We start from the raw sequence: 26,266 nt of genomic DNA, 5'->3' as shown, positions 1-26,266 counted from the left end.
TATAACCTGTATGCACTAGGAGACACTGCAACATGGATATATTAGGGCTATTTTGGATGAGGTCCTGGATTGTTACAAGAATGCTGAAATAACTACCTAGACTTTAGAGCAATATAATGGTTTTACGCAGTTCATACAAGCAGTTAAAAAGGAAAATTTGGAGTGGTTTAATGAAAAAAAAATTGTTTATGGAGTTGAAAGAGGAGGGAGAAACCTAAGATATCGTCTAGAGGGTAGAAGAAACAAGGAAAGGTTGCAGTGGCGATGTGTCTCTTGATTTAAGTGATGCCAAAGAAGGATCAATAAATACAACTTGATGGTGAACAGATTGAGCAAGGCTTTGCATGGATACTGTTGTCTTATACCTTAAAAGAGATATTGATGTCACGACCAAAATATAAATAGTTTCGCTTTTGGGTTGTTTTGCAAGCACTCAAATGCATTATGAGACGCTCTTTTTGGAGATCTGGGTAACTTCTCCAATTAGAAACAAGTTGGCTGCACAAATTGCTCGACAACTATTACATCCACGCTACCCAGAAATCACAAAACGAATGACACAAAAGTTGTAGACTTAAAAATATTAGCTTCCTCCTGGTAAACTCGTTTGTCATCTCTCTATAGGTGGTAACATATGGGTCCACCCAAGACCTTCCAAATAGTTTGTCTGTGACATTTTCTCTTGTATGTGCTTCTTTCCAAAATGACTGATCAGTCGGTAGAACTTCAAATGTTTTGCCTCCCAGGGAAGGATAAGATCTTAAAGCACAGATGATGCATGTGGCTGCATTCACTCGGATGGCCCCCATGGTCTGATGGTCTCAGGCTATGAGTGGCGCAAACTGGTAACAGACAAGAACTATAGCGGCAAGATGGCCATTCATGGGTTAAGGCCAGAATGCCATTTGCTCTGCTGATGACCAATCAAAGAGATCTTCTGCGGGTTCGATTAGTCCCTGGGTAAGTTAATTAGTTAGGTTGTTCTCCATATCAGTCCTTTAAAGCTGCAGGATTCTTTTTTTTTTTTGTTATTTTGACTGCACAACCTCAGTTCTCCCGTCTTCCCCTTGGAGGGTGGAGTACATTCCTGCTGCACTGTGGACACCTCATTGAATGAAACGTCTGTCACAGGGTTTGCCAATTTCCACAAGGTAAACAGTGGCAGTGGAAAAGGACATGGAGGTCCTTATATGGTCTTTCCTTTTTGACAAGGGCGCTGGGTGCCTCAGGGCTCGGGACTGCAGGCCGGTACATTCCTCTTATGGAAATTTGTAGACCCTTGTACTGGTTTTTTTTTTTTTTTTTTTCCGGGTGAACTCTCGTTCGCATCTTGTGGAGTACAGTGGGGATGAGAGGCTCGCATGGGAGGGAGATCTTGTGAAAGCTAACCTCAGGAACAGTTAAGATGTCCATTCTGGTGCAGTGTTTTTGTTCAAGAGTCAGCTCGAAGAAATTGGTGGGATTTTTCTGGAACGAGTTATTAACTGATTAAGAGGTGGCTTTGATTGAAAAGAGGAGGGCTTTCATGAGTGGTTGCAGAAATTTAGGAAGTGGATTTGGTGCAGGGAAGGCCTCAAAGTCTCGCTCAGACTCACGCAAGAGGACAAGAAAGAAAGAACCTTTGGAATAACTGCTTGAAGAAATGGAAGAAATAGGTATTAGTCCAACCTGGAGCCATTGATGTTCCTTTTGGACTGTTCCCATTAGTCCAGAACATTTTCTAAGGTAATTCTTGTTACGGGTTTCTTTTCTTCGTTCAGTCTACCTCAGGTGGTTAGCTGAAACCCAGGTTAACTCCCCTCTCTAGTTGAAGGACTGAGAGAGAGAGACAGACGTGCAGCATTTACTAGGGCTGGGGCTGGACACTGGGAGTTGTGTCAAAGCTCAATTTCCTGCCCTTGAAAAGAAAGCTGTGTAGGCCTCTGCAGGGTTCATACAACCAGACAGCACAGTAGAGCTTCTTTTGCCGAGGGAGAGAGAGATGGACAGCCATTAAGATGGTTTGAGAAGTAGGGAGGGAAAAGGGGAGAAATATTTGCATCTCACACATGTGGTGAGATGACATCCACACGTGTGGGAGAGGGAGAGGGGTTTGTTAAGGAAGTGAAAGGGTGACAGCTGGGCCAGTCAGGGAGTGGTCATGAAAGCCTGAAAGCAAGAAGAGGAGTTTGCGTGGGTGTCTGTTAGAACACTTTGTTCTTTCTAGTTTTGTTTGCGCTCCCACCCCCGATCCCCTCACTCTTTTGAACTCTCCTTTTCTACTCTCTCTTTCCTTCTCCCTTCTCTTCTGCTACTGCTTGTCTCTCTTAATGGCCTTGCAACAGTGTGGTGGAAGTAAAGGCATGGAAACCAGGTGTGGCTTTAGGAACTCCTCTTCCTCTCCTTCCTCTTCCAAGGGGGTGTTTGCTGACATAAGTTCCCTCTCCATCAACCCAACCACCTCAGCTGGGAATCATCACTGCACCAAGAGCTCTGAGAAGACCTCTTGGACCTTCCCTTTTATGCAAAAAAGTGAGGTGGGGCACAAGTGTTCCGGTGGCAGTGATGGCTCTGGAGAGAAGGAGTCCAGTGCTATCGGAGAAGAGAGCCCAGACGGAGAGAACACCACCAATGAGGGCTCCCTGGGTGGGAGGGAGACTGTTGACTGTGGTCAGTCAAAGCTCTGTGCCAGAGGCCATTGGAGGCCTGCAGAGGATTCCAAGCTCAGAGAGCTTGTAGCTATCTATGGTCCTCAGAACTGGAACCTCATAGCAGAGAAGCTGGAGGGTAGATCAGGTGAGAAGAAAAAAAAAGTTTACTTTTTTTTTGTTTCCATTATAATATTATTTTGCTGGCTTAAAGTCAAAAGCATTGGGACTTTTTGGATTGATTTCAGTTTACCTGATAATATATTAATATTTGATATGTGGGGTTTAAGGGAAGAGTTGTAGGCTGAGGTGGTTCAACCAGCTGGACCCCAGGATCAACAGGAGGGCCTTCAGTGAGGAGGAGGAGGAGAAGCTAATGGCTGCTCACAGATTGTATGGGAACAAATGGGCCATGATTGCAAGGCTTTTCCCAGGGAGGACTGACAATGCTGTCAAAAACCACTGGCATGTGATCATGGCTAGGAAGTATAGGGAGCAGTCCAATGCATATAGGAGGAGGAAGCTCATGAGCCAAGCTGCCCAAAGGAGACTGGAGGAAGGTGCAGCAACTACAACTACAGCGGCAGCCTCTGGGTTTGGTCACTGTCCTTCTCCCTCCTTCACATTTCCGGCTGCCATCAATGGCTCCATTGGCTCACATCACATGACACTCGGAGTAGGGGATTCCCTCTCAAGTCACAACGGCTTTCATACCCAGCAAACGCCCTTTGATTTCCTTTCTGGTTTGTCCCTCCTGTCACATCTTCTTCTTCTTCTTCTATGACTGCTACTACTACTGTTACTGCCGCATTTGTATCACTTAGTTCTAGTACCATGTTGCATTGGTTCCATTAAATTTTATGCAATTTTTCACCTGTGGCGTTGGTTCCACCGCATTTAAAGCCCTTTCCTTTTCCTCTCTCCTTTCCAAATTGCCAGCTTTAAAGATCTTGGCGACTAGTTTGGTACATATTTCCCTCTTCCATAACCCGGCCAGCTCCCACTAAAGCTTGCTTGAAATGAGAAGTGGAGATAAAGAACTTGACCCCGCCCGGAATTCAAGCAGGGCAAGCTTCTACAGAAGCTGTAATTCAGTGTCCACAACACAAGAAGTTACCTTTCTATTTTAATGGCAGGTTAACATGTGTAGAAATTTACAATAAAAAAGAAAGAAGGGGGGTAAAAAAGAACAAGAACAAGCTCTCCATATCCACGGTAAAACTGGTCCAACTTTCCACCAAAATCCAAACCAACTTGAAGAACTTATTACGTAACCATGTGAAGGTTGAATATGTATGTATTCTCTGTTCCCTTTTCCTTTCCAACTTCATCGTGTGTTTGGTGTGGCCGCAGGTAACAGGGCTCATAACAATGCCGATTTCGGTAGCAACAGCTCCTGGGATTGGCCAAGGGATGTTTCTTTCATGGGTTTTTACCATCATCCTCCATTTATATTGGCAATGCAACAGCCAAGCCATGCATCCCACTATTCAGATTCTACAGCCTCAGCCGCATCCCGGGTTTCAGCTCTTGAATCATCGTCTTCCGAGGAGAACAAAGAGGGTGGCCGCTTCGAAGCCACCGTCTCACCAACTTTCATAGATTTCCTTGGAGTCGGAGCCACATGAAGGGACAGAAAGACCAAGCCCATAAAGAAGAAGAGGGTTAGTTTTTCCAGGGTGCATGGTGGTTGGAAACCCGTAGGCCATCACGAGTAAATATTCTCTTAGCTAAGGTTCTATGTAACTTTGACACCTGGTCCACTTCGGTTGAAACCTGGCCTTTTTTATAGATGAAAAGAATTAGTCAAGTAGATTACATTGTTACCCTTCTATATTTTCTTTCTCTCATCTAGTGGGAAGGACAAACTCACTGAACTCATAAGATACACAGAGCACAATGAAGTGAGACTCCCTTGTGATGTTTCTTCTGACATGGCATTATAACCATTTGCCTTTTGAGCAGACTTTCATGTTCTCTCCATAATTGGATTTTTAAAAAAAAAACCCAAACAGAAGTGGGGCGTGCCAGTTGTTGACTACAGAGTTTTTCATGTTATGCAATTATCTGAACAGTAAAATCCTCCATCTAGCGACACAGAGAATCATGAAAAGAACAATGTGGTTCTGCAAATTTGTCAACTACAACGAGGAAAATAATCATAAATGATTAGAGTGAAGAGATTTTCTATTTTATCTCAAAGGCTTCTTAGAAACAGTAGAAGAGTCACCTGTGCCCAAGAACACCTCCCCATGTTTGAATACAAAATTCCTAATTGGAAGAGAGATACAACAATAGAAAAACAAAATCTCATTATTATGTTTTTTTAGAAAGGAAAAGACTTCTCCGCCCTTGCACAATTTTGGGATAATATTTGATACTAGGTTAGTAATGATTAAACAATAGAACTTTTCAAAATGTATCACTTGAGAGATGGATAATCCTTCAGTGATGTTGGTATTGGGCCAAAAATTATGATGTGGATATTCATTGAATACTATAGCTCTATTTGTTCTAAGTGGATATAGACATGAATCAGATATTAATATTATATATCATAGAGTGCTATTTTCAAATCCAAATATGTTCAATTCTTCCAATTTTCTTTTATTATTTTTTAACCTAAACAAATTATTGAATGAAAAATAATAAATAAATAACTGCATCTGCCTAATTGTTCAGCTATATTAGTTGATCTAATAAATCCTCTACGCTATAAAGTTTAGGTTAAACAGCTGATTTCTTGTAGTTTAAGATAGAGCTTACTAAGTTAAAGATATGACTATTAGAAAATAAAGTTGAAAATATATTGATGCTATCATCTATTATCGTTTGGATTGTTATACTGTCTAGATTTTATCAGTATACATGACTGAAAAAAGATTTGGATGCTGTTCCGACATCAGTCTATATACACACACACACTTACATTACTTTTATTCAATGGACACACATATAGATGTAAATTCTGATCAGATGCTACAATTCTATATTTATTCCTTGGATAAACTTGGATATGAAAAGGGATCAAATAAGATGTTGTCCAATTCATTTTCACCTGTACCTTGATATCCAACACTACCTAAAATTGGTCTATCATGCAATTTTGACGGTTTGATACAACTAGCTATGCGAAACCGTTACATGATGCATCAGCATCTATTTTCACCAATTTGCGTACTTTGTGTATAATTTCAGTTCGCGCTGCATCTAAATGACTATTAGGAGTCATGCAAGTAGAGTCGCATGCAGCTTAAGTTGCAAGTGCAGGCTAGCCCATTTATTTGAATGTTTATAACTCAAATTGCTTAGTAAGTTAAAGTTTAACTCAAGGCTACCTTGTGGTCAGTCAAATTGCAATGAAAATGGCCATAAGACGAGCTACTGCCGCTCAGTAGGTATGTAAACTTTATAAAAAAAATTTTCTCTCTTTCCTTCCCCTCTCGTCCATTGCATCTCTTCCTCGTCCTCCACCACTGCACACCCCTCTGCCCCTACTTCATTATGTGGCGCCTTTGCCCTATAGCCCTTGGCCGTGCCCTCTCCTTCACCTTCTCCGGACTTGCATCACATGAGCACCCAATTCCACAATCAGGATCTTGCCGGCAGCGGCTTCAAGGACAACATCTTCATCTAGAATAATCCTCTTGTCTCTATGTATGTTGAGTGCTCTAACCTATAGCATCTGCTTGCAAAGTGTTTGATAGAATGTTTCTTAAAGGCGGCCCTCTTTTCTATAAAATTTCTTCCAAATATAAGAAATGAACTTACAAATAAGTCAAGTACTGTAATTTAAGTTAGAACAACTTAAGCTGCAGTGTCATATCAACTACAGGACTCCAAACAGTCCTGAGTGATGTTTGGCTAAACAACTCTCTTAATGTGAATTTATAGGTGCAAACCTCTGTTTAACTTGCTCTTGTAGGTCCAAATCTACTACAAGTTCAGAAGTTAAAAAGAAAAGGTATGGTGACGTCTGAAAACAAAAGTAGTCACCGTGGTAAGAACTCATGTGGCCCTATAACTGTCTCTTTGTGGGAGTGAGAGAGAACAGTGTTTCAAGCATGGGGCAGTGGGAGTGTCCAACCTGGCCTGGCCCCTCATGGGCTTGCAGCAGATCTCAGATTTCACATAGATGCAGATTCTTTCCTTCCTTTTCAGCAGCAAATTGACATGCATTAATGGCCAAGGTGTGCAACTGTTATTGCTTCTCACCAACAGGGAATCATGGCAGTTTGTGTCATGCGTTCCCTCCTCCTTCCTATATAGGCATTGGAAGCCTTGCAACTTTTGTTCTGAACCCAATGAATGGTCAGGGCTTAGGATCTTATGCGTGTATCGTGGGCTCACACATGAAACAGTACGCCCTCCTCACACAACATCATCATGAGATGATGTACAACTACCCACCAGGCCCAGTTCATGAGATACTTTGTCAGACCATGTTCCTGCCTGACCCCAGAGTTCCTGCTTGGTTTCACTTTCATGATGATCTCCTTTTCTTTTCTATCATTTCTTCCCGTGCTTCTTTAGTAACGAGCCTTGTTTTTAAAAAAAACCCAACCCTGTTGATATAGCTAGCAACCAAATTGATGACCGTAGCCTCCCTTGCATCAAAAAAAAAAAAAAAAAAAAAAAAAAGGATGACTCCTACCATGGGACTGCTTTTGGATGATGAGAGAATGATTATGGAAGAGCATGCATCACAGATATATGCATGCACTTAATGTACTGGATCAATCGCATTGTTGTAATGCTGGTATTGATGGCGCCATGCAGCAAAGAAAGCCATCGAACTGCATGGACCATCGTAAACTTTGCTCACAATCACAACTATCAGCCCCTGTCCGAAGTCTTGTATTTTGATTATTCCCACCAAAAAGGTTCTTGGATCCTTGTACGGCATGGTGAAAAGTATGACTTGGTACAGTCAAAAAAAGGAAAAAAAGAAAAGAAAAGTATGACTTGGAAAAAGTTGGTAACATAGAAAGATGGGATGTCATCCGTCACTTATCCACATCCCTAACTAATTGAATTCTTTTTAAAATTTAAAAACAACAATGCTCTCTATCTAATCCATATATGTTATATGTATATCCTATCTTAAATTCTTTGAATTTTTTTACTCATTTTTTTTTTAACATGTGATGCACCTGTCTGTTGCTATTATCTTCATAAATTCAAATGGTATATCAACAAATATTTATATTATTAAATTAAAATTTAATATTTGAGGTCAACTTTATGATATTTTAAAAAATAAATTGTCTGATACTATTATGGATGAACTCGGTACATTGAGCAAAGCCGACTAACTCAACCCATAAACTCATAAAGTGTTTATACTGGTGTCCTAGGTTGGAGTCTTGCTCTCACTTGATTACTATCAGATTTTATGTGTTCTATTCAAAAAAGACGGAAGAAACTGTAAGGGTCTATATAAGAAAATCCTAATAGATTTAGAAAGATTTGGTAGGAGGGATCGAGAGAGGCAATGAATGGAGAAAGCACGGGAAGGAAAAGCATTGATAGCTCCAAAAATTCAAAAATTTAATGGTCTATTTGGATAATTGGACTAAAAATTCTATGAGATTTGTGGGTTGATTTTTTTTTTTCCTCTCTATACAGAATTCAGGCTGATCCATTTCAAAGCCACTCTTGAGTACATATAAATATAGGATTAGCCCAGTTTAGAATATTATGAATTTTTTTAGCTTAATCATCCAAATAAATCTTAATTTGTAAGATTTTTTTTTTATCTTTTTTAACTTCTCATGAGATGCCGGCTACGTGTCGGATGGATTGGTCCGGCTGTCCGTGGATTACCCCCAAGGCCCTAAAAAGGAGAGCAAGACTAAAGACTTGCAAAATAGACAGCAAATAGAGGTCCTCCATTTTATGTCTAGTCCCCAAATTAAATCTATTGATAATACTTTTTCCTAGCTTAATTGCATCTAGATTCGAGATATCCAGTGTTACCCCCATTCTTATTGTCAGTTTTATTATATCCTTCACAACTTCCACCTACAGCTTGCACAACCATTGTAAAAGGAAGCGATACGGCAGCTGCAAGAGTTTGGAGGTGATTCAGGAATTGTCCACTCTGTTAGGTTGTCAGCGTCGATCATTTACGTTTTGACTTTTTTATTCCTTGTCGATAATAAAATATTAGAGTAATAATGGATGAGATGAGTACAGGCACAGAGAGAGCAAGAGAGAAAGTCCACGACTAAAAGCTAAATATGACCGAACAGTGCCTGTATAGATGGTTTATCACAATCTCGTGGCATTTCAAAGCTGCTGAAGCTGCAAAGATGCCAGCTCTTGATGGGATGCCCCTAGTTTTCGGCACAACGACCGACAAAACTTGAGTTTCTGAAACCACCCGTGATGGCCCGATCAAGGGCCGGTCCATCCCCCCCCCCCCCCCGGGGGTAACCCGCGACCATGGGCCCAACCCAAACTCACACACCCAAAAAAAAAAAAAAAAAAAAAAAAAAACAACCCAGAGGAGAGAATCGCGATCTCCCACCCAAACAGCTACTGTCAGGGGATAATGATGCTGGCACAAACCTCCGACGGCTGGTGGGGATGCTACAACAAGCGAACGGCAGGCCAGTGCCGCCGTTGGGACATGATTATCCCTTCTCCTAAGGATCCTATATAAACCCCTCTTTCCCTTTGATGGATCCCTCACTGCTCACCTTCCTAGCTTCCTCCTCCCTCCTCCTCCGGTGACCGGCGTGCCACCTTGACCGAGTGCCACCGCCTGAAAAACACCCCTCTTGCGAATGCCCTGTTTCGAGAACCTTTCCTCCTCTTGCCGGGTTCCATCGAAAATGCCACCGCCGACCGAGAACCTCCGTCCACACCCCTTGCTGGTGAGTCCCCGTCCCCTGTTGAAGCTCCCTAGGGCCGTGTCGGTTGCCATTGAGGCACCTGGGGGCGCCACCCCTTCTCTTTTCTTTCTCTGTTTTGGTCGAGCACGGTCGTTCCCATTGGCCGTCGCCGGCCGCTCTCCACTGCCACCACCGCTCACTGTCGCCTCGCCGGACCACCATAGTTAGCCATTAGTCTGCCTCCTACCTCCCCCATTTACTAACAAGAAGAAAAAAAAGGGAAGAGAAGGAAGAAGAAGAGGAGGGCGAGAGGGAGAACCTACCTCTCTCTTTCGCTCTTGTTTCTCTCTCTTCTCTCTCTCATCTCCCTCTTTCTCTCCCTAAAAGACCTATAGATCACAGTACGATCTAAGACCCTGGATCACTTTGGTGCTCGAGCAACCTATCGTACCTGCCACCCTCGCTCGAGTGTTCCTAAAATCCACTAATGATGAACCTTGTTGAACAACCTTGACTTTGATCGTGTTTGTGCCCCATGATTCATTGTTTGGGTCACCCAAGCCTAACCCACTCAAAATTATTGGTCATCCAGCTAATCGTCCCTAGTTCTTGTTATTTTAATTTCATTCAAGTCATTAAATAGAAATTAATTTTGCTTTTAATATTTTTTAAATAGGTTTAGCAGATTTGCTTAGTGAAGTTTGACGATTTAAGACAGTAAAAATAAGTAGATCCTACACTCAAATTATCTTTCAAATTATCATATTTTTCTGTATAAGATTATCATGTTTTTCTTAAAATTATAGATCAATATGTGTGCTATAAAAATTATGCTTTATTATGAATAGTTAAATGAATGTTTTTAAAAAAATAGCTTTATTATGAAATATGAATCTAATCATGCCATTTTGTATTTTTCATCTATTTATATGCTTATTTTAAGAAAAAAATAAGTATTTGAAAGACTCTCAGATAGCTATGTATGATCCTTACAATTTGGAAGAATGACATCCGGAGCTAGCATCTGTATAAACATAGGCCCAGCCACTGAGTATAAAGTTGAAACATAAATCTATATCGATTACGAATACAAGTGCCATCATGGGTATAAAGTGACTGTAGCACGATTATCTGTGAGCAATATTTTGAATTATTATATAATTGAATGGCAAAAGAATGATTTACGAATTTATATACAAAATGAATTTGAAACCATATTTATAAAATATGGATGATTTGTTTATGCATTATTTGCTTTATAACTTATTTTAATGTATTTTACAATGAAATGCTTTATTTTTGCAATAATTGTTATCTTTTTTAGATGATGTATGGCAATCGAAAAACTTATGCTTGATCTGATAAGGTAGTGTAAGTTTTACATACCGAGCTGTGTTGCTTGCATATCTATATTTTTCCTTTTTTAGACGAGTAGGGTTAGGATGGTCCAGGTTTGAAGTATGCACTAGTAAGCTTAGCGATTACGTAGCAGAGCTTTGGATTTTTAGTTGGTCATGGATTTATAGCTTTATAAATTTTCTAATTATTGTGATTATGAGTTGGGTATTTATATAGATGACCTAAATTGATATTGACGTTGAATAAGATGATGAATTTAGATTCTATTTATTATATTTTGTTAAATAAAATATTTGGCTTCGTGGTATCATGGATTGTACTTTTCGATAGAATGGCCGTATTATGTTTTGAATTTGGGGTGTGACACCACCACAATCTCGGTCCATTTCTATGGTGCATTGCTCTTAGAAGAGCTCACCATTCGCAAATGGTGACTTTGAACATTAAGCCGTTATGCCATGATGCTGATTTTGCTTTGCTCTAATCGAATGTCTTCCCTCTTTATCCGTGAAGTTCTTTTCAGCTTTTGCATCACGAAATGCATTTTCTGTATTTCCATTTCTACAGAGACTGGTATCATGAGACATCGACTTTCTCATCCAAAAATGGTCCCATTCAGCTTTTCCTATTGCAAATATGATGGACAAGAACGCATCGGCTGTATCTCTATAATAACTATAGATAGATCAAAGACACTACAAAAGAATAAGGCTGCTTGATGTGGCAAAAGAAAATAATTCCATTTCAACTTCTGTCATACAAGCTCTCTCGAAAAAGAACTTCTGTCATGCAAAGTAAATTGAAGTAGAGATAGTAGCTGCAGCAGTTATAATAATAGTAGAATTATCAGCAGAAGCTGCTCTTCATTGATTTGACCAACCCATTGAAGTCAATCTGCCCCATCCCTGCTTTCATCTTGTGCTGTGATCATTTGTTTGCGTACTTCCAAGGTACCTTCTGTCACACCTTGAATTCGCACCCATATCCGACATGCAACACAGCCACATGAGCCCTAAAGCAGTGCCCTAAATATGCCTAAGATAAACAAAATCTTATAACACTATAATAAATTAATTAACCAAATAGATAAAATCAATATATCCAATTAATCAAACTGGTTTAATTACAAGATCTTCAAATGTTCATTTGCATCAAGAAAGATAAACTAACTAGCTAGCTAATGACTCTGATTACTCGCACTCCGTGCCCAACCCATTCGGAACTATACATCCTCTCTGTCACGCTCTGAACCCAGCACCTGGGTCTGGTACACGACACGATCACACATTGCCTAGAGTAGAGCTTTAGAGAATATGCAAAGCCTAAAAATATAATACAACCTCAAAATCCGTAAACAACAATGATCTCAATCCATACTAGACAACCAAGTTGATCCAATTACAAGATTTGATCATCGAACCAGTATTAGTGATGCTCTATCTAATCATCTCTCCATATATGATCCCAATCATAGTTATGTACTATACAACCTGCAACTCTGAAAAAGAGAAATAAGAAGAGATGACGAGCTTTACAATACAATAAGAATTCCCACACATTCATACCAACATAATAATAATATAAGTTTGAAAACCGCAAGAAATTGGTGCATACACCATGAAATCACAAGCCGGCTATTAATAATGCTCAAATAATTAGTATAAAATATGCACATCAAATATCAACAGAAATCTAGTCACTCAAGAGTGATATATCATATGATATCTTATAAATTTTCATCAATATTTTCAATGCTTTTCATTCCATTCTTTTTTAGCTTGATCAGATCAATTATATTTCCGACTTTGAGCTAAATCTCGGTCACGTTTTTAGCCCGTGATGGGGCAATCGATAGTATCACATTTTCAGCCTGTGATGGAGCAATCGATAGTATCATATTTCCAGCCTGCGACGAGGCAATCGATAGTATCACATTTCCAGCATTTGATAGGGCAATTGATAATATCACATTTCCAGTTTATGACGAGGCAATCGATGGTATCACATTTTCAGTCTGTGATGAGGTAATTGATAGTATCACATTTTCAGCCTGTGATGGGGCAATCGATAATAACGAGATAAGCCCAAAATTCTTATTTAATCCAGTTCACATCCACATATCAATTTCTTTTTAGTTCCGGCTTTAGACTAATCACGATCACGTTTCCAACCCATGACAGGGCAATTAGTAATAATATGGTTAGTCCAAAGCACCACACCATTAGTCCAATCATGTAAGTGTAAGTTATGCTCATATATACACCCATCATACCATCAATCACAAGCATATTTGATCAAAATACAATTTAATACATAAACCATCATAGTTTATTTTGGCTTCTTATCTTGATCATTAGCACATTATACATACATACATACATACATACATACATACATACATACATACATACATATTTATATATATATACAAAAATATTTATACATGCAGGTCAATGTACAAGGATTTTTACTTCTTTATTGACAATCCAGATAGACTACCATGATCTATGAACCGGGGTGCACAGAACCCCGCTTAATGTTCTCTTACTCAAAAAATTGTTCTTCTACAAAACCAAATCAATATTAAAAATTATCCGAGATATCCGACAACCTAAAATCTTTTACTGGTCTACCACAGGTCCATCATTACGTAGCAACCTAAGACTATCCACCAGTTCTCACAACTAATGATCGCCCCGAATCAAGCTTAGAGAAAGAAAGTAGTCAAAGTACCAACAGAATGAGAGAGAAAAATTCTGTCAAGAAAAAGTTTTGTAGAGAGAGAAAATTCTGTCTAGAAAAAGTTCGGTGGAGGGAGAAAATACAATAGAGAAAAAGTTCAGTAAAAAAAAAAAGGGGGAGCCCGAGAGAAACTAGAAACAAACTAGAAACGAGATAAAAATTCAAGAGAGAGGAGAGAGGAGAGAGAGAGAGTAGAGTGGAGAGAGAGAGAGAGAGTAGCGTAGAGAGAGAAGAGAGAAGCCTTCTCCCTCTTCTCAAAATAGGCGAGACTCTCCCTCTCCCTCTCCTTCTCAAACCGGGCCATGGACAGCGGCCTACCACAGTCTCCGGTGATGTCCACGGCGACGGCCCCGAGCAGCAAGCCATCGACAGTGGTAGCCGGCGAACCAAGGGAGAAGAAGAGAGGAAGAAAACGAAGAGCAAGGGATGTCAATTTCATCCTGGGTCATGGCCGATTCCCCCGGTCATCAGCCACATGTTCAGCATTCCTAGACGGCGGCAAAACTCGACCAAATCCAGCGGTCGGCGGCGGCGGCGAAACCCAAAGGAAAGGAGAGTGGAAACAAGGCAAACAGGGGATCTCTTTCTCAATCGATTTTCGGCCGATTCCTCGGCCAGCGGTCGTGATTGCGGCTCGAGAGAAGAAAGGCAAGGAAAGGGAAAGAAGGCTAGGGTGATACCTCGGCCCCAGCGGCGTCCGGTGGTCCCGATTTCCCGCGAACACAATAATGGCAACCGCAAGCTCGACGGGAAGAAGAAGAAGAACGAGAAAGAAGGAAGGGAGATCGCTCTGGCGGAGGCTTTGGAGGGAGAGGGAGGACTCACGAAGCCTCTAAATAGAGGCGGCCGCGATCGGAATCCGATTCCCTCCGGCGAGATCGGGAGTCCTCTCCCTCCTATGACACGTGTGCGGCACGTGCCAACTTCTTTTCTCTCTTTTTTGTGTAAATTTTGGCCCAAATTCAATTGGGCCGGTCAAATGGACCAGGCCCACTTTGCCTAAAGGGCCGGTTCTTACACCTTCCCTGAAGCCCAGTTTGGGGAGAACTTTCTGCAGTTTCACTGCATCTGTGAACCCATCAAAGTTGTCGTTGAACGCATAGAATGCCTCCTTCGCTTCCTCCAATCAGTAAAGCTCTTCACCACCCATGTATTCCTCAAACCACCTGCCTTCGTGACTAGAAGGCATGGAAGGTATGCCCATTCTCTGCACTACCATCTCCACAAATTCAGTGCTGAGATCCAGGTCTACTTTGGCCAGACTAGATGTGTTCTTTTTCTGTTGTTCACCGCGAATTTTGAACGAATAATTGAGAAACTCGATATTGTGCAATCCAAGCGAACACAGGAACCTCCAAAAGAACCACTGAAGTTTGATTACCCACTTGATGGTTGCGTAAGAGAAGAGCAATGAGAGCAAGCTGTAGTATAATCTCAACATGCAAGCTGTATGTTGTCTGATTTCTCTCGTTGCATTTCCTCTATTATTCATCATTTTACTATTCAACTTTCCCTTAAAAAAAAAAATTTAACTGATATTTCTTTGGTATTTAAAACATTTATTTATGGAGAATGGTCTAATAAGAAATGAATATTGAGATGCCCTCTTCCTTTGTCTTCTCCTCCTCCTCCTTCTTCCTCTCCTCTCTTTCCTCTTCTTCTGCTCCACTCTCCTTCTTCTTCCGTCCTGCATCATGCATTGTAGGTTTGAAGAGTTCAGTAAGCCATGACAGTTGTTTGCATCTAAAATATAGTCATTCTAGGAGCATGCCCCTCATGGACAACAATATCATTTCTACACTGCAGTCCACTTTAAGTTAAAATTATATCAATAGCTTTTATAATACTACTAAAATTTTAGTTCCTTGTCAGCAAAGGGCCAACATCAACATCTATGTAATAATCTATACCATTAGCTTACTCTGTTGAATGTCCAACTTTGATTTATTATTATTCCATTTAGTTAAACTGGTAATTGGAGAAAAGATTTTTCTGGGTATAGCATAAGAAAAATTATTTAGCCTTCCCCCTTTATGACATCCATCAACTGTAAACTCATAGAAAGCTCAACTTGATAATCCAGATTAACTAATCTATCTTCTCAGGCATTAAACCAGGGACCATGGACTCTGTAGAAAGCTCTGCACTGCACCAAAAAAGTAAAAATGCTATTCTTCTGATGTAATATCTTGTCTGATCGATTTTCCTCTTTCAGGGATCAAATTCTTTGTGCAGGTCTTTCTCCAAATTCTTCGATGCATGAGTGACTAAAATTTAACAGTTTCGTTTTCTCCCAATTTTTTTTTTTATCAGTTTAGCTTATCACCAATCCTCTGATTCTCGTTTTTGTATTTGTAGTTCTCCCTTTAATAAAGTGGATTTAGATTCGAGTATAGTGGTGTGCCATTCATTTCGAAAACTATTTTATTCTTTACAATTCCATACTGTCTTTACTTGCTCCTTGTTTTTTTTTTGCCTGAGGGTATTTGCTCTTTTTATCAAGTATACTTAATAGATCATATATGATTCTGTAACTATGCAACTTCATCCATGAGTTACCATCCTCTCTATCATGAGTTCAAGTAGCTATTTAATCTTAGAGAGCCTTCTGCCTTTATATCTTTCTTTTCGCTTCTTAATGTTCATAGTTCTCATGCAACTGCTCTTGCTTGTGGACATGTATTCCCTGTTAGATTGCTGTATTTAGCAAGGAAAAATATACATAAAAACTGAAGAATTTGTAAAATAATGTACTCGATTTAGTTGCTTGTTTTTCGTTGGGACTATATTCAAGGATAAACTTTTCCTTGACAAGGAAAATAAAAAAAAAGGAAAAAAACAAAACAAAGGAGAGAAGAAAAAAAAAAGAAATTCAGCAGAAGCCGCTCTGCATAAACTTGACGAACTCGCTGAAATCAATTCTTCCATCTTGGTTCTCATCATGCGCTGCGATCATCTGTTTGCATGAATCCAAGGTCACCCCTTCTCTGAAGCCCAGCTTGGAGAGAACTCTCTGGAGCTCCATGGCATCTATGAACCCATCACAATTCTGATCAAACACAGAGAAAGCCTCCTTGATTTCATCCAAGCTTGGTTCCTTCGCCTCGAACATGGTAGAAAGCTCATCAAAGGCCATGCGCTCCTTCAGCTGCTCGCCTTCCTGGCTCAAAGACATCCCAATCTTCTCCATGACCGTCTCCACATCTTCTCTGGTCAGCTCAAGGTCTCCTCTAGCCTCACTTGAGGTGTTCTTTTCGACATGAATTCTTGACGTGCGTGTGGGGAACTCGAGGTAGGATCCCAAGGCGGATAGAAATCCCAGAGAGCACTTGTGAACTATGCTGATCCAGATGAAGATTGTGTTATAGACAAGATATGCCAATGAGACAGACAAGATCTTCTCCATTGATTTCTAGTTATTTGGGGGGGCGAGAGAGAGAGAGAGAGAGAGAGAAATAAGGAAGGAGAAGGAAGGATAGGTTGATGTTGGTTTTGTGAGGACGGGAAGGGGAGGATGGTCTTATATTAGGGGTCTGGGCTGGGTGTCAAGAGAGAGGAAGGTGCCTCTAAGGTGCAAAGGTCCACAAAAGGTGGTGGAAACGAACAATCGGTCATATTGAAAAGGAGACAGGAAAGAAGGGAGGTGGTTCCTGGAAGGAGCTGGGAGCCCCACAAGTGGGACTAGTCGGGTGGCTCTAGACCTCGTGGAATTTTCCTCGAAAGAGAGACAGGCAGCCAAGGCCTGCATTTTTTTATTATTTTATTTGAGGTCGTTGAGTTGGTATGTAGCACCCGGTAAGCCTAAGATTTGGTCCACAGTTGAATACTTAAAATGGGGTTTGAAGAAAAAAGCTTTTAAAAAATTTCATGTTATATATACATATACATATGTATATATAAAAATTTCATGTTATATATACATATGTGCATATAAATATATATGCATATACATATATACATATATACATGCATATATAGGGCCATGATTAAGTTGCACTTTTTCTTGAATTAGATAATGAAGGTCCTCCATTAATATTTTGAGCCGTTGGATATGGCCGGTTACTTCTAAATTATATATATATATATATCAAAAATCATGCGATTTGAAACCTTTAGCTTATACATCGAATGGTTACCTTTTGTGTTATTTAAACATCCTAATTTTTGACCAATTAATTCATAGGTTAGGAATCTTCAAATCATATAATTTTCATGTATGAGTAGTTCGGAGATAGTGGATTACATCCAATAACTCAGATCATCCAATAACTCTATAAGCATTAAACTAGGTGGAACTTGAACTTGACCTATATATATATTTGCAAGAAGTTTTGAAAGAATTCAAATATCCAAGTATTAGATAAAAACAGGAAAGGGGAAGATATATCATTACTTAATATATTTATGTTTATTTAGATTCTAAGTATATTTATATTTATTTATGTAAAAAATGAGAAAGATGATAATATTAGGACGAAGGCTAAAATACCGTATTGGTAGGAATATATAGCATGCCTAACTTGTCATTTACTAATGTTTTTTGTGAATTAAACATGAATAATTCATGGTGAGCTAAGACTTGTCATGGAGGTCATACTCCTCTTGCTTTGATTCTTAGATATTGCATCCTCAAAATTTTGGAGGCAGAAAATTATAGAGCAATAAATGCTACTACGGTTGAATAGTTCTTGATTAATTGTGTACATGAGTATATTTTAAAAAATCTATTTCATAAAAAAAATTACAATTAATTAAAGTTCATAATTATTTTGACAAGAATCATAATTATTCAATGCACTTAAAAAAAAAAAAAGTAATATCCAAGATTTGAATCCTAAGTCTTTTTGAGGGTGAGCCCAATAAATTGTGCTAAAACTAATATTGGTTTTTACAATTAATTAGCCAGCAATGTGACTTCAATTCTCCTTCTTTATCTTTTTTTTTTCCTCTCTTTTTTTTTTTGCTTAGGCAAAAGGAGGGGAGAAAGGAAACTTCATCCGCATAGCAGCCCCCACTGGACCTTCCTTCCACTAAGGAATGTTCGATGCGAGTAGAAATTTTGCTCATATCCTTTCCGACCCGTGAGTCACCTCACGTGTGAGTACGTCATCCTAGCGTCACCTCGGTATCAGGCTGCCAGCTGGACTAGATAGCGTTTCCACTGAGCGTGTCCAGGCGAGGGGCATCCGGTCCCCAACATTTAATTGACGTCTGCACATTTCGAATCTGGATCACACCGGTGAAAGTAAAGTTCCGTTCCAACTGTGCTACCGCCTTGGTGGCAATTCTTTTTTTTTTTTTTATATCTAAAAAAAACAACACTGGATTAACATTTAAAAAGAAAACATAACATACATGAAAATAAGTATTGTTGAAACCTTTGAGACGCTACTTGAGTGGAAAGCTTATGTAAGCCCATCAACCCCACCCGACGGTGACCCAATGACGTACTGCATACATTTTTATATTGAAATGGCTGGTGTTTGTTCTTGGTCCACAAAGCGTGCCCTTGAATCTTGGATGCTTTTAGAGCGGGGAAGCTTCGGGTAAAAACATGCAACGTTACAAGAGATGCTTTTATTTTCCTTTTCCTTTTCCTTTTCTAAGTGTTTGACACGCCCAAGCATTCAAATTGAACCATGTGATCAATGGTCTCTCAGCCGTCAAAGGGTGGAAAAGGGTATCGGACTCATGACCTTTTCTTTAGAAAGGAGATGGACCCATGACTATGGTCCACCTGCAGGCTTGATCCATTGAATTGCGCCTTCGTTCAAAGGTCATTTGGAAGTAACCATTGCTTCCATTAAAGTATTCAAAATGAGCCGGAGTTAGAAGGTTAAGTAAGGGAGGAGACGGAATATTCTTTCAGATATTCGTTTTTGGCTGTTGATATATACTTTATAGTACAAACCACACGATTCGTGTTAGGATGAAACTTGACATGGTCAAAAGTGATCAGTTTATCTGAAGGTGACCGTGCCAGGGACAAATTTCATGTGCTTGATAAGCAGAAGAAATTATCGAGACATTTCTGACACATGGCATGCTCCTCTTTGTAAACGGATCTACAAGGACTTACAAATACAAATTATTTGACAAAAATAATAAGATAGAAAAAATATCAGTTCTAAATAGAGACCATATATCATCAGTTGGCAGGAAACGAGACATTAGCTAGGATCAATAAAACCACGTGGTGTTTAGCTTCCCCTTTCATTCGAAAGAGAGAGAGAGAGAGAGAGAGAGAGAGAGAGATTAGCTAGGTGGAGAGCTGGTGCAAAGCTAATCATCCACAGGTAGGTGACCATGACACGCCTTTTATAAGTTTTTATATAGAGACGGCTGGTAGGTAATCTGGGTCTAAAAGTGTGCCTTTTATTTTAGACATTGGATTTGAGTATTATTAGTCGAATTGAAAGGTTGAAGTTTTCATGGAAAGTTGGAAAGATTGGCAGGTTTCTTTTCCAAGCAAATGACAGAGACAGTCATCTTGGTAATTTCCAGCCACCACGGGACGCAAGCGAAGGCCTAAAAGTTCCGTCTGCGGACAAATTGGTAGGGCCCAACCTTATGGACGCTACGTTACAGGCTTAAAGGGTGCGGACCAACGGCATTGGTCAACCTCCAAACTTGACCCATTCGGATGGGGGCTGCCACTCAAACCTAAGAAAACCAAAGGAAACGTGAATATTTCTTCCATTAAATTGTTCAGCATGGTCACAAGTACAATGAGAAGCAACAAAGAAAATAAAAAATAGGTATACTTGCAAGACATCTCTTCTGAATATTCATATTTGGCATGATGACTTGCAGTGTTAAAAAATGTAGTAAAATTCGTCGTGTTTTTCTTTCACAAAAAAAAAAGAGAGTTTCATTGATGTAAAATAATAAGACTTTTGGAGATGTGTCCTGGAGGTTTGCTTATGTGCATGACAAATAAATAGAGTTACGGAGACAAATTTGATTAGAGCCATATGTGAAAAATAATGGAATATAGTGTCTATATGCATACATACATATATACATACATATATGCATATATGGACACAGATATTTATATAAATATTATTACTATTATTAGCACTATTACTATTGTTAGTACTATTACTATGTTAATATTATTACTAGTTTTAGTATTATTTTTATTTTCATTATTATTACTATTTTCGTATAATTATTATTATTCATATTATTACTATTTTGGTATCATTACTGTTATTAGTATCATTACTAATTTTAGTATTTTTAACAATATTAATATTAATGCCATTTTAGTATTATTACTATTTTTAGTACTATTGCTATTGTTGGTACTATTACTATGTTTAAAATTATTACTATTTTTAGTCATTTTAGTATTATTACTATTTTTTAGTATCATTACTATCATTAGTATTATTACTATTTTTAATATTTTTAGCAATATTAATATTAATACCTTTTTAGTATTATGACTATTTTTAGTACTAGTACTATTTTTAGTACTATTACTATTTTTAATACTATTACTATTATTGGTGCTATTACTTATTACTATTTTTCGTATTTTTACTATTTTTTAGTATAATTACTATTTTAGTATTTTTAGTATAATTACTATTTTAGTATTTTTATTATGTTTAGTTTTATTACTATCTTTAATACTATTACTATTATTACTACTATTACTATTATTAGTATTATAATTATTTTTAATATTTGTACTATTTTCAGTATTATGATTATTTTTGTATTATTACTACTTTTAGTAATATTACTATTATTAGTACTATTACTTTTTTAGTATTATAATTATGCTTAATATGATAACTATTTTTACTATTATTACTGATTTTTTGTATTATTAATATTATTACTAATTTTAGTATTATTACTATTTTGAGTATGATTACTATTATTAGTATTATTACTGTTTTCGCTCAGATGGAAAGCCCTATACTTTTATTGAGTCACATCATAATACAGCTGAAACTCTTGTTTGGTCTTTAGTGAATTTCTAATGTGACAAATTTGACATAATATGAGAATAAATGGCATCCAAATCTTTCATTTTGGATGGTTGCAATTCTCTATTCAATTATTATGTTTGATCTGGTCACTGCTTCCATCATCTGCCTGCATGAAAATTATCGTTTGCCACATGAATTTTTTAGGCAGCCAATGTGAATGTTGAAAAATACTGAATGCCCTTAATTTGCTTGAAGTTTTAGGGCATTGTCTCTTCCGTGGACATAGACTAGACCAGGTGACCTTTATTTAGCACATAGGGCTCAAAGATGCTCTTCTTGGCATGCTTTTCTGTTCTCTATATTCTCCTTCTGTGAGCATCATTACCTTCTGATAGGCAATTCCATGGTATACCAACAGTTCTCCCTGACTTTCTGGAAGTCAAAACCATTTGGCCCATAGTAGATTGCAGCAGAGGGCTGACATCAAAGCGCAAGAGTCCTGATTATTCCCTAGCCGTAGTTTTTCCTTCGTCATGACCTGTTTTTTTCCACTTTTCTTGTCAGGCCAATAACTCCCTAATAAATTAGATACTGGCCACATTGCGACAACACCAGACAACTGTTGAATGCATATCCTAGGAAATCTAATGAACTGTTGACACATAATTACCCATTGCCATCATATAAACAGATATAGTTGGTCTATGTTATCCCATCTTGATCAGGTTCAACTTTTCTATGTGGTTTGGTGAGACCATGTTCTTTATGCTCCTCAGAGCATCTGTCCTTGAAGCTATGGCCCAATCAATGACCCCTTCAAGAGGTCTCTGGGGGTCATCCTTACCATTTTATGCTTTCTTCATATAATTGTCAAATTTTCATTCCTTTTGCCAAAATGCCTCAGTTACTCACAGTGCAAGCATTTGGTTTTCGAAGTTTTGGCCCTTTGTGTGTGTGTGTGTGTGTGTCTTGAGGGTGGTAACAATAAGTTTTGGCCTTCTTTAGATGAGGTTGTGACGATGACTGCATTGTGCGAAATTTCCAATTACAAAGCTCTGCAGAAACTGCTCCTTGATGATCTACTAAACTGGCAGATAAACTTGCACTTGTTTTTGTACTTGGGACATCGATGCCTCTTTTACAAAACATCATGACTCTAGCAATTTTCTCAGGCTACATACCAGCTTATATTTATATCAAGTCCACCTTCAAGATTTCTTTATCATAGTGGATCGATGCTAATCCTTTGACAGATCTAGAATCCTAAGGCTTCTCTCTCATTTTCAGATGATTATATTTCAAGCAAGCTTCTGGCAGGATTCTTCCTATCATGCCATCTAAAATCAGGGAGGCATGAAATTATTGTCTACCCATGCACATCAACAGTGTCTGGATCTGTAATTTGTCATCCTTTCTTAATCGTCAGTTGTATTGAGATTTACTGCATATAGCAACCATCATCAGATGCATTCTACTTTCTGGTAGGTGTATACTTTTAGCTTCTCAGAGTTCTGCAGCGCTGTAATTCCAGCCACTAGTGGAAAGTGATATTATCAAACATCAATACTGATGAGGTATTATGTTATGAAAACTCTTGCTTTGGAGGTGTTATGGGAAGTAGTAAAAATTGTCCACAATATTAACACCCATATAAATGGTCATTAATCGTACTGCATGAGTTGACTAGATAATTAAAAAGCAGTTGTCAATTAGTTAAAAAGCCAAAGAAAATAGTTGATATGAAATACGTTATCAAAAATTTGTAGATGGATTGGAGTATTTGGATAATCATTCTTTCATTTACTTTCTAGGATCAATAAGCAGTCCCATTGATAAGATCAGTATTTCCTTGCACATCTGATGCAGCTTCCACTTAGTTCTCATCTCCATTCATGCCCTAAATTTCTGAATGCACTTTGTATAGCAAGCCATCAAACTCTAGATGTTGTTTTATCATGATCTTATGCTTTGAGTCTGCACTTTTCGGACCCTCGGCAGTTGGCAAAGTTCAGTCGACCATCAAATATAAGTCATACTGATAAGAGTTTCAAAGGCGAGTACTATTGGATGCAATATTTCATAAATCTGACAAGATTCCTCTTTCCCGCAGTGACTTTTCCTTTGTTAATCATACAACCATGAAAACAAGTGACAATTCTTGTAAAACAATGAAGACTCTAAGGTGCACTCTTTTGGTTAGGTTTGATTAACATTTTGTTTTGGGAAGTTACAGCTCACTTTGATGGAGATCGAAACCCGAAGCCATGCCGTGTGCTGGTGAGTCACAAAAAACTGATTCCAAACAAGGGAATCCACCTCTTTTTGTCTCTCTTTTTCTCTGTATGAGAGCGATATAGATCTGCCTCCATCTCTTTCATTCATTATGGGGTCCCCGCAGCATTAAAATGCACAGTTGCAATACTAATCTTTTTCCTTCATTCTGGAATCCCCTCACTATTAAATTGTCACAGCTGAATACTTTCTTATCTTTTTGGTTCATTTTGGAATCCCCTCATAATAAAAAGCCCGGCCGGTTGCAATACTTTCTTCCTCTAGTAAGGAAGTGTGGATCATGTCCCCACTTCATCTAGTTTTTCCTAAGGCTGAAGTGGTTGTATATTTAGATTATTTTCCTGACTCAATTTGCCTGCATTTTCAAAAACATAAGCATCCTAAAACCGCATTCCTTGTTAGAATCTCTCCCTTAAGTAGTGGTCGGTGTAACTACTAAAACATATACTATCTTTTTTCATTTTGACTTCAATAAATAATTTTATGGTTTAGTTCGAGAATAATTTAGTTTTATACATCACTACTTTCTTTGTTTACATATTTAAATATTGTTAACGAAGTCATTAATATAATGCATCAGATTTATTTCTTGGGTGTCTGAGGAAGATAGCAGGCATTCTAAATTTCTAATTGGCTAAAGATCTCCAGCTTTTCTGATAATTCCTTTAACTTGCTCCTGAACCAAAATATAATAAGAGCCAATCTGTGTCCTTTCAAAGGCACGTCTCCTCGGCTGAAATTGGAGTCAGCTCTATAAATTAAGAATCAAGTATTAGCCTTGATCTGATGGTAATAAAGAAATAAATAAAGACATAGGCATTATTTAATCCTAGTTAAACAAATCCCCATGCATTTCGTTATGTTTAGGCAACTAATTTCTCGGAGCAAGCTGGCTTTGATAACAATTAGACTGATGAACCAACGCCTAACAGCAGCACAACGAACTATTATAAGCTCCAACCCCAACGAAACAACCAGAGGCCAAATAAGATAAAATCCAAAAGTAATTGATTTCTCAACAAGTCAAAACATTTTGATAGTGGGATTCGTAGAAATTGCCAACTATTGTACAATATTTATATTAACTAAAGAATAGATTCTTGTAATTTTTGAGTAGATTCAAAACATCATAAGGCGTATAAAGGCACTGTAACAACGCATTCTGTGGTGGTGCATTAACTGTACAAAACCAGGAATAAGTACTACTTAAACCTACATCAGCAATAAATCAGCTCGGGCATGGCATTTAAGATGCACTAGAGGAAACCAAAATGATATTGCACAAAAAGTTCTTGAATTATATTAGTTTTGCTAATCCATGATAAAAAGACAGGCAATATTTCTTAATATTAGGAAAGATAAAGATGTTTAAATCACCGTGGTCTGCTTGACGCACATACAGGGAAATATGATATCCAAATAAAGCCCAGAGACTAGATATATACATCTCCATGAAAGTACTTATCTTTAAAAACAAAAAAACGTTCTTAGGCCTACAAAACATTACACCACTCCTTTCAATTTTATTGGTAAAAAGGAGGTAATCTAAGAAAAGAGACTTATTATTCATCCTTATTCTGCTATTTTTTTCTTTTCTTCCTGAGAGGTAATCCCGAAGCTTAGAAAGTAGGAGGTGGAGAATTGAACACCGTCGCACCCCTTGTGTTAGTGTTGGCTCCTGGTTCTTGATAATCCATCTTCGTCTCCACCATCTCCCTCTCCATCCCTGAATTCTCCTGAAACACCCACAAATACAAATAAAAATAACAATCAAAAGGCTAAAAAAAAAAAAAACAAGATCATGAAATAAGAAAGAGAAAGAAGAAACATAGAAAAAACACAAACCTCATGTACCACAGGAGCAGACGAACCCCACCTCCCATAATGCCTCATCACCCTAATCCTTCTCCCATATCCTGCATGCCCAACATATATAAAGAAACTAGAGTTTTGTCACCTACAATAATGACCAACCATAAAGAAAAAGCTAACAAAAAAATGAGAGTACCTTGAGAGAAGGAGAGGAAGACAAGGGCTGAGACGAGAAGAAGTGCAAGGAAACGAGGCCTTCCCATTTTTTTCCCTTCCTTGATATAAATCTCTGTTGAAAATATTCTTCCTCCCCTTCTTGTTCGTACCTCTGGTTGTAATAACATGTATTTTGGACCTGGCCTTCTGTTTTTATGACAGCCGATAAGAGTAGGCCGGAATCGGGTCACCGCCTGGATCGGGACACCGCTCCTGAGGTCAGCGGTGTGGCTCTTAAATGCCGCGAAGCCGCTCACGGCCTTTTCTTAGTTTCTGTGTACCGGATCCTTCGCCTCCCTTCAACGGCGCAGAGTCGGATCACCCCCCCGTGGATCCAACTACCCATTCTACATACCCTGATTGGGGTGATTTCGTGGGGGGGTGGGAAAAGAAGGGATGTGCTTAGGTTCACCGTAGTGCGGGGACCGGG

General features: G+C 38.7%; 3 protein-coding genes across 3 annotated transcripts; 1 reads left to right on the top strand and 2 right to left on the bottom strand.

Annotated features, from left to right (window-relative positions):
- Positions 1-1,874: 1,874 nt before the first annotated feature.
- LOC120110993 (uncharacterized) lies at positions 1,875-4,597 on the top strand. Its single transcript, XM_039127220.3, has 3 exons — positions 1,875-2,775; positions 2,918-3,370; positions 3,981-4,597. Exons 1-3 carry the CDS (start codon positions 2,310-2,312, stop codon positions 4,253-4,255), a joined length of 1,194 nt encoding a protein of 397 aa, XP_038983148.2. The 5' UTR covers positions 1,875-2,309; the 3' UTR covers positions 4,256-4,597.
- Positions 4,598-15,609: 11,012 nt separating this feature from the next.
- Positions 15,610-17,079, bottom strand: LOC103702967 (putative calcium-binding protein CML46). The gene has a single exon (XM_089924429.1). The coding sequence runs from the start codon at positions 16,971-16,973 to the stop codon at positions 16,440-16,442; it is 534 nt and encodes a 177-aa protein (XP_089780555.1). The 5' UTR covers positions 16,974-17,079; the 3' UTR covers positions 15,610-16,439.
- Positions 17,080-25,085: 8,006 nt separating this feature from the next.
- LOC103702970 (uncharacterized) lies at positions 25,086-25,976 on the bottom strand. Its single transcript, XM_008785646.4, has 3 exons — positions 25,817-25,976; positions 25,654-25,724; positions 25,086-25,544 (listed from the first exon to the last, which is right to left on the bottom strand). Exons 1-3 carry the CDS (start codon positions 25,962-25,964, stop codon positions 25,428-25,430), a joined length of 336 nt encoding a protein of 111 aa, XP_008783868.2. The 5' UTR covers positions 25,965-25,976; the 3' UTR covers positions 25,086-25,427.
- Positions 25,977-26,266: the final 290 nt, after the last annotated feature.

This window comes from Phoenix dactylifera, chromosome 7 (genome assembly GCF_051530095.1).
Source record: "Phoenix dactylifera cultivar Ajwa chromosome 7, Ajwa_hap1_PhDact_Kaust_v1.1, whole genome shotgun sequence".
Classification (NCBI taxonomy): domain Eukaryota; kingdom Viridiplantae; phylum Streptophyta; class Magnoliopsida; order Arecales; family Arecaceae; genus Phoenix; species Phoenix dactylifera.
The sequence above is the reverse complement of the archived record's forward strand: the minus strand, read 5'-3'. Positions and strand labels throughout refer to the sequence as shown.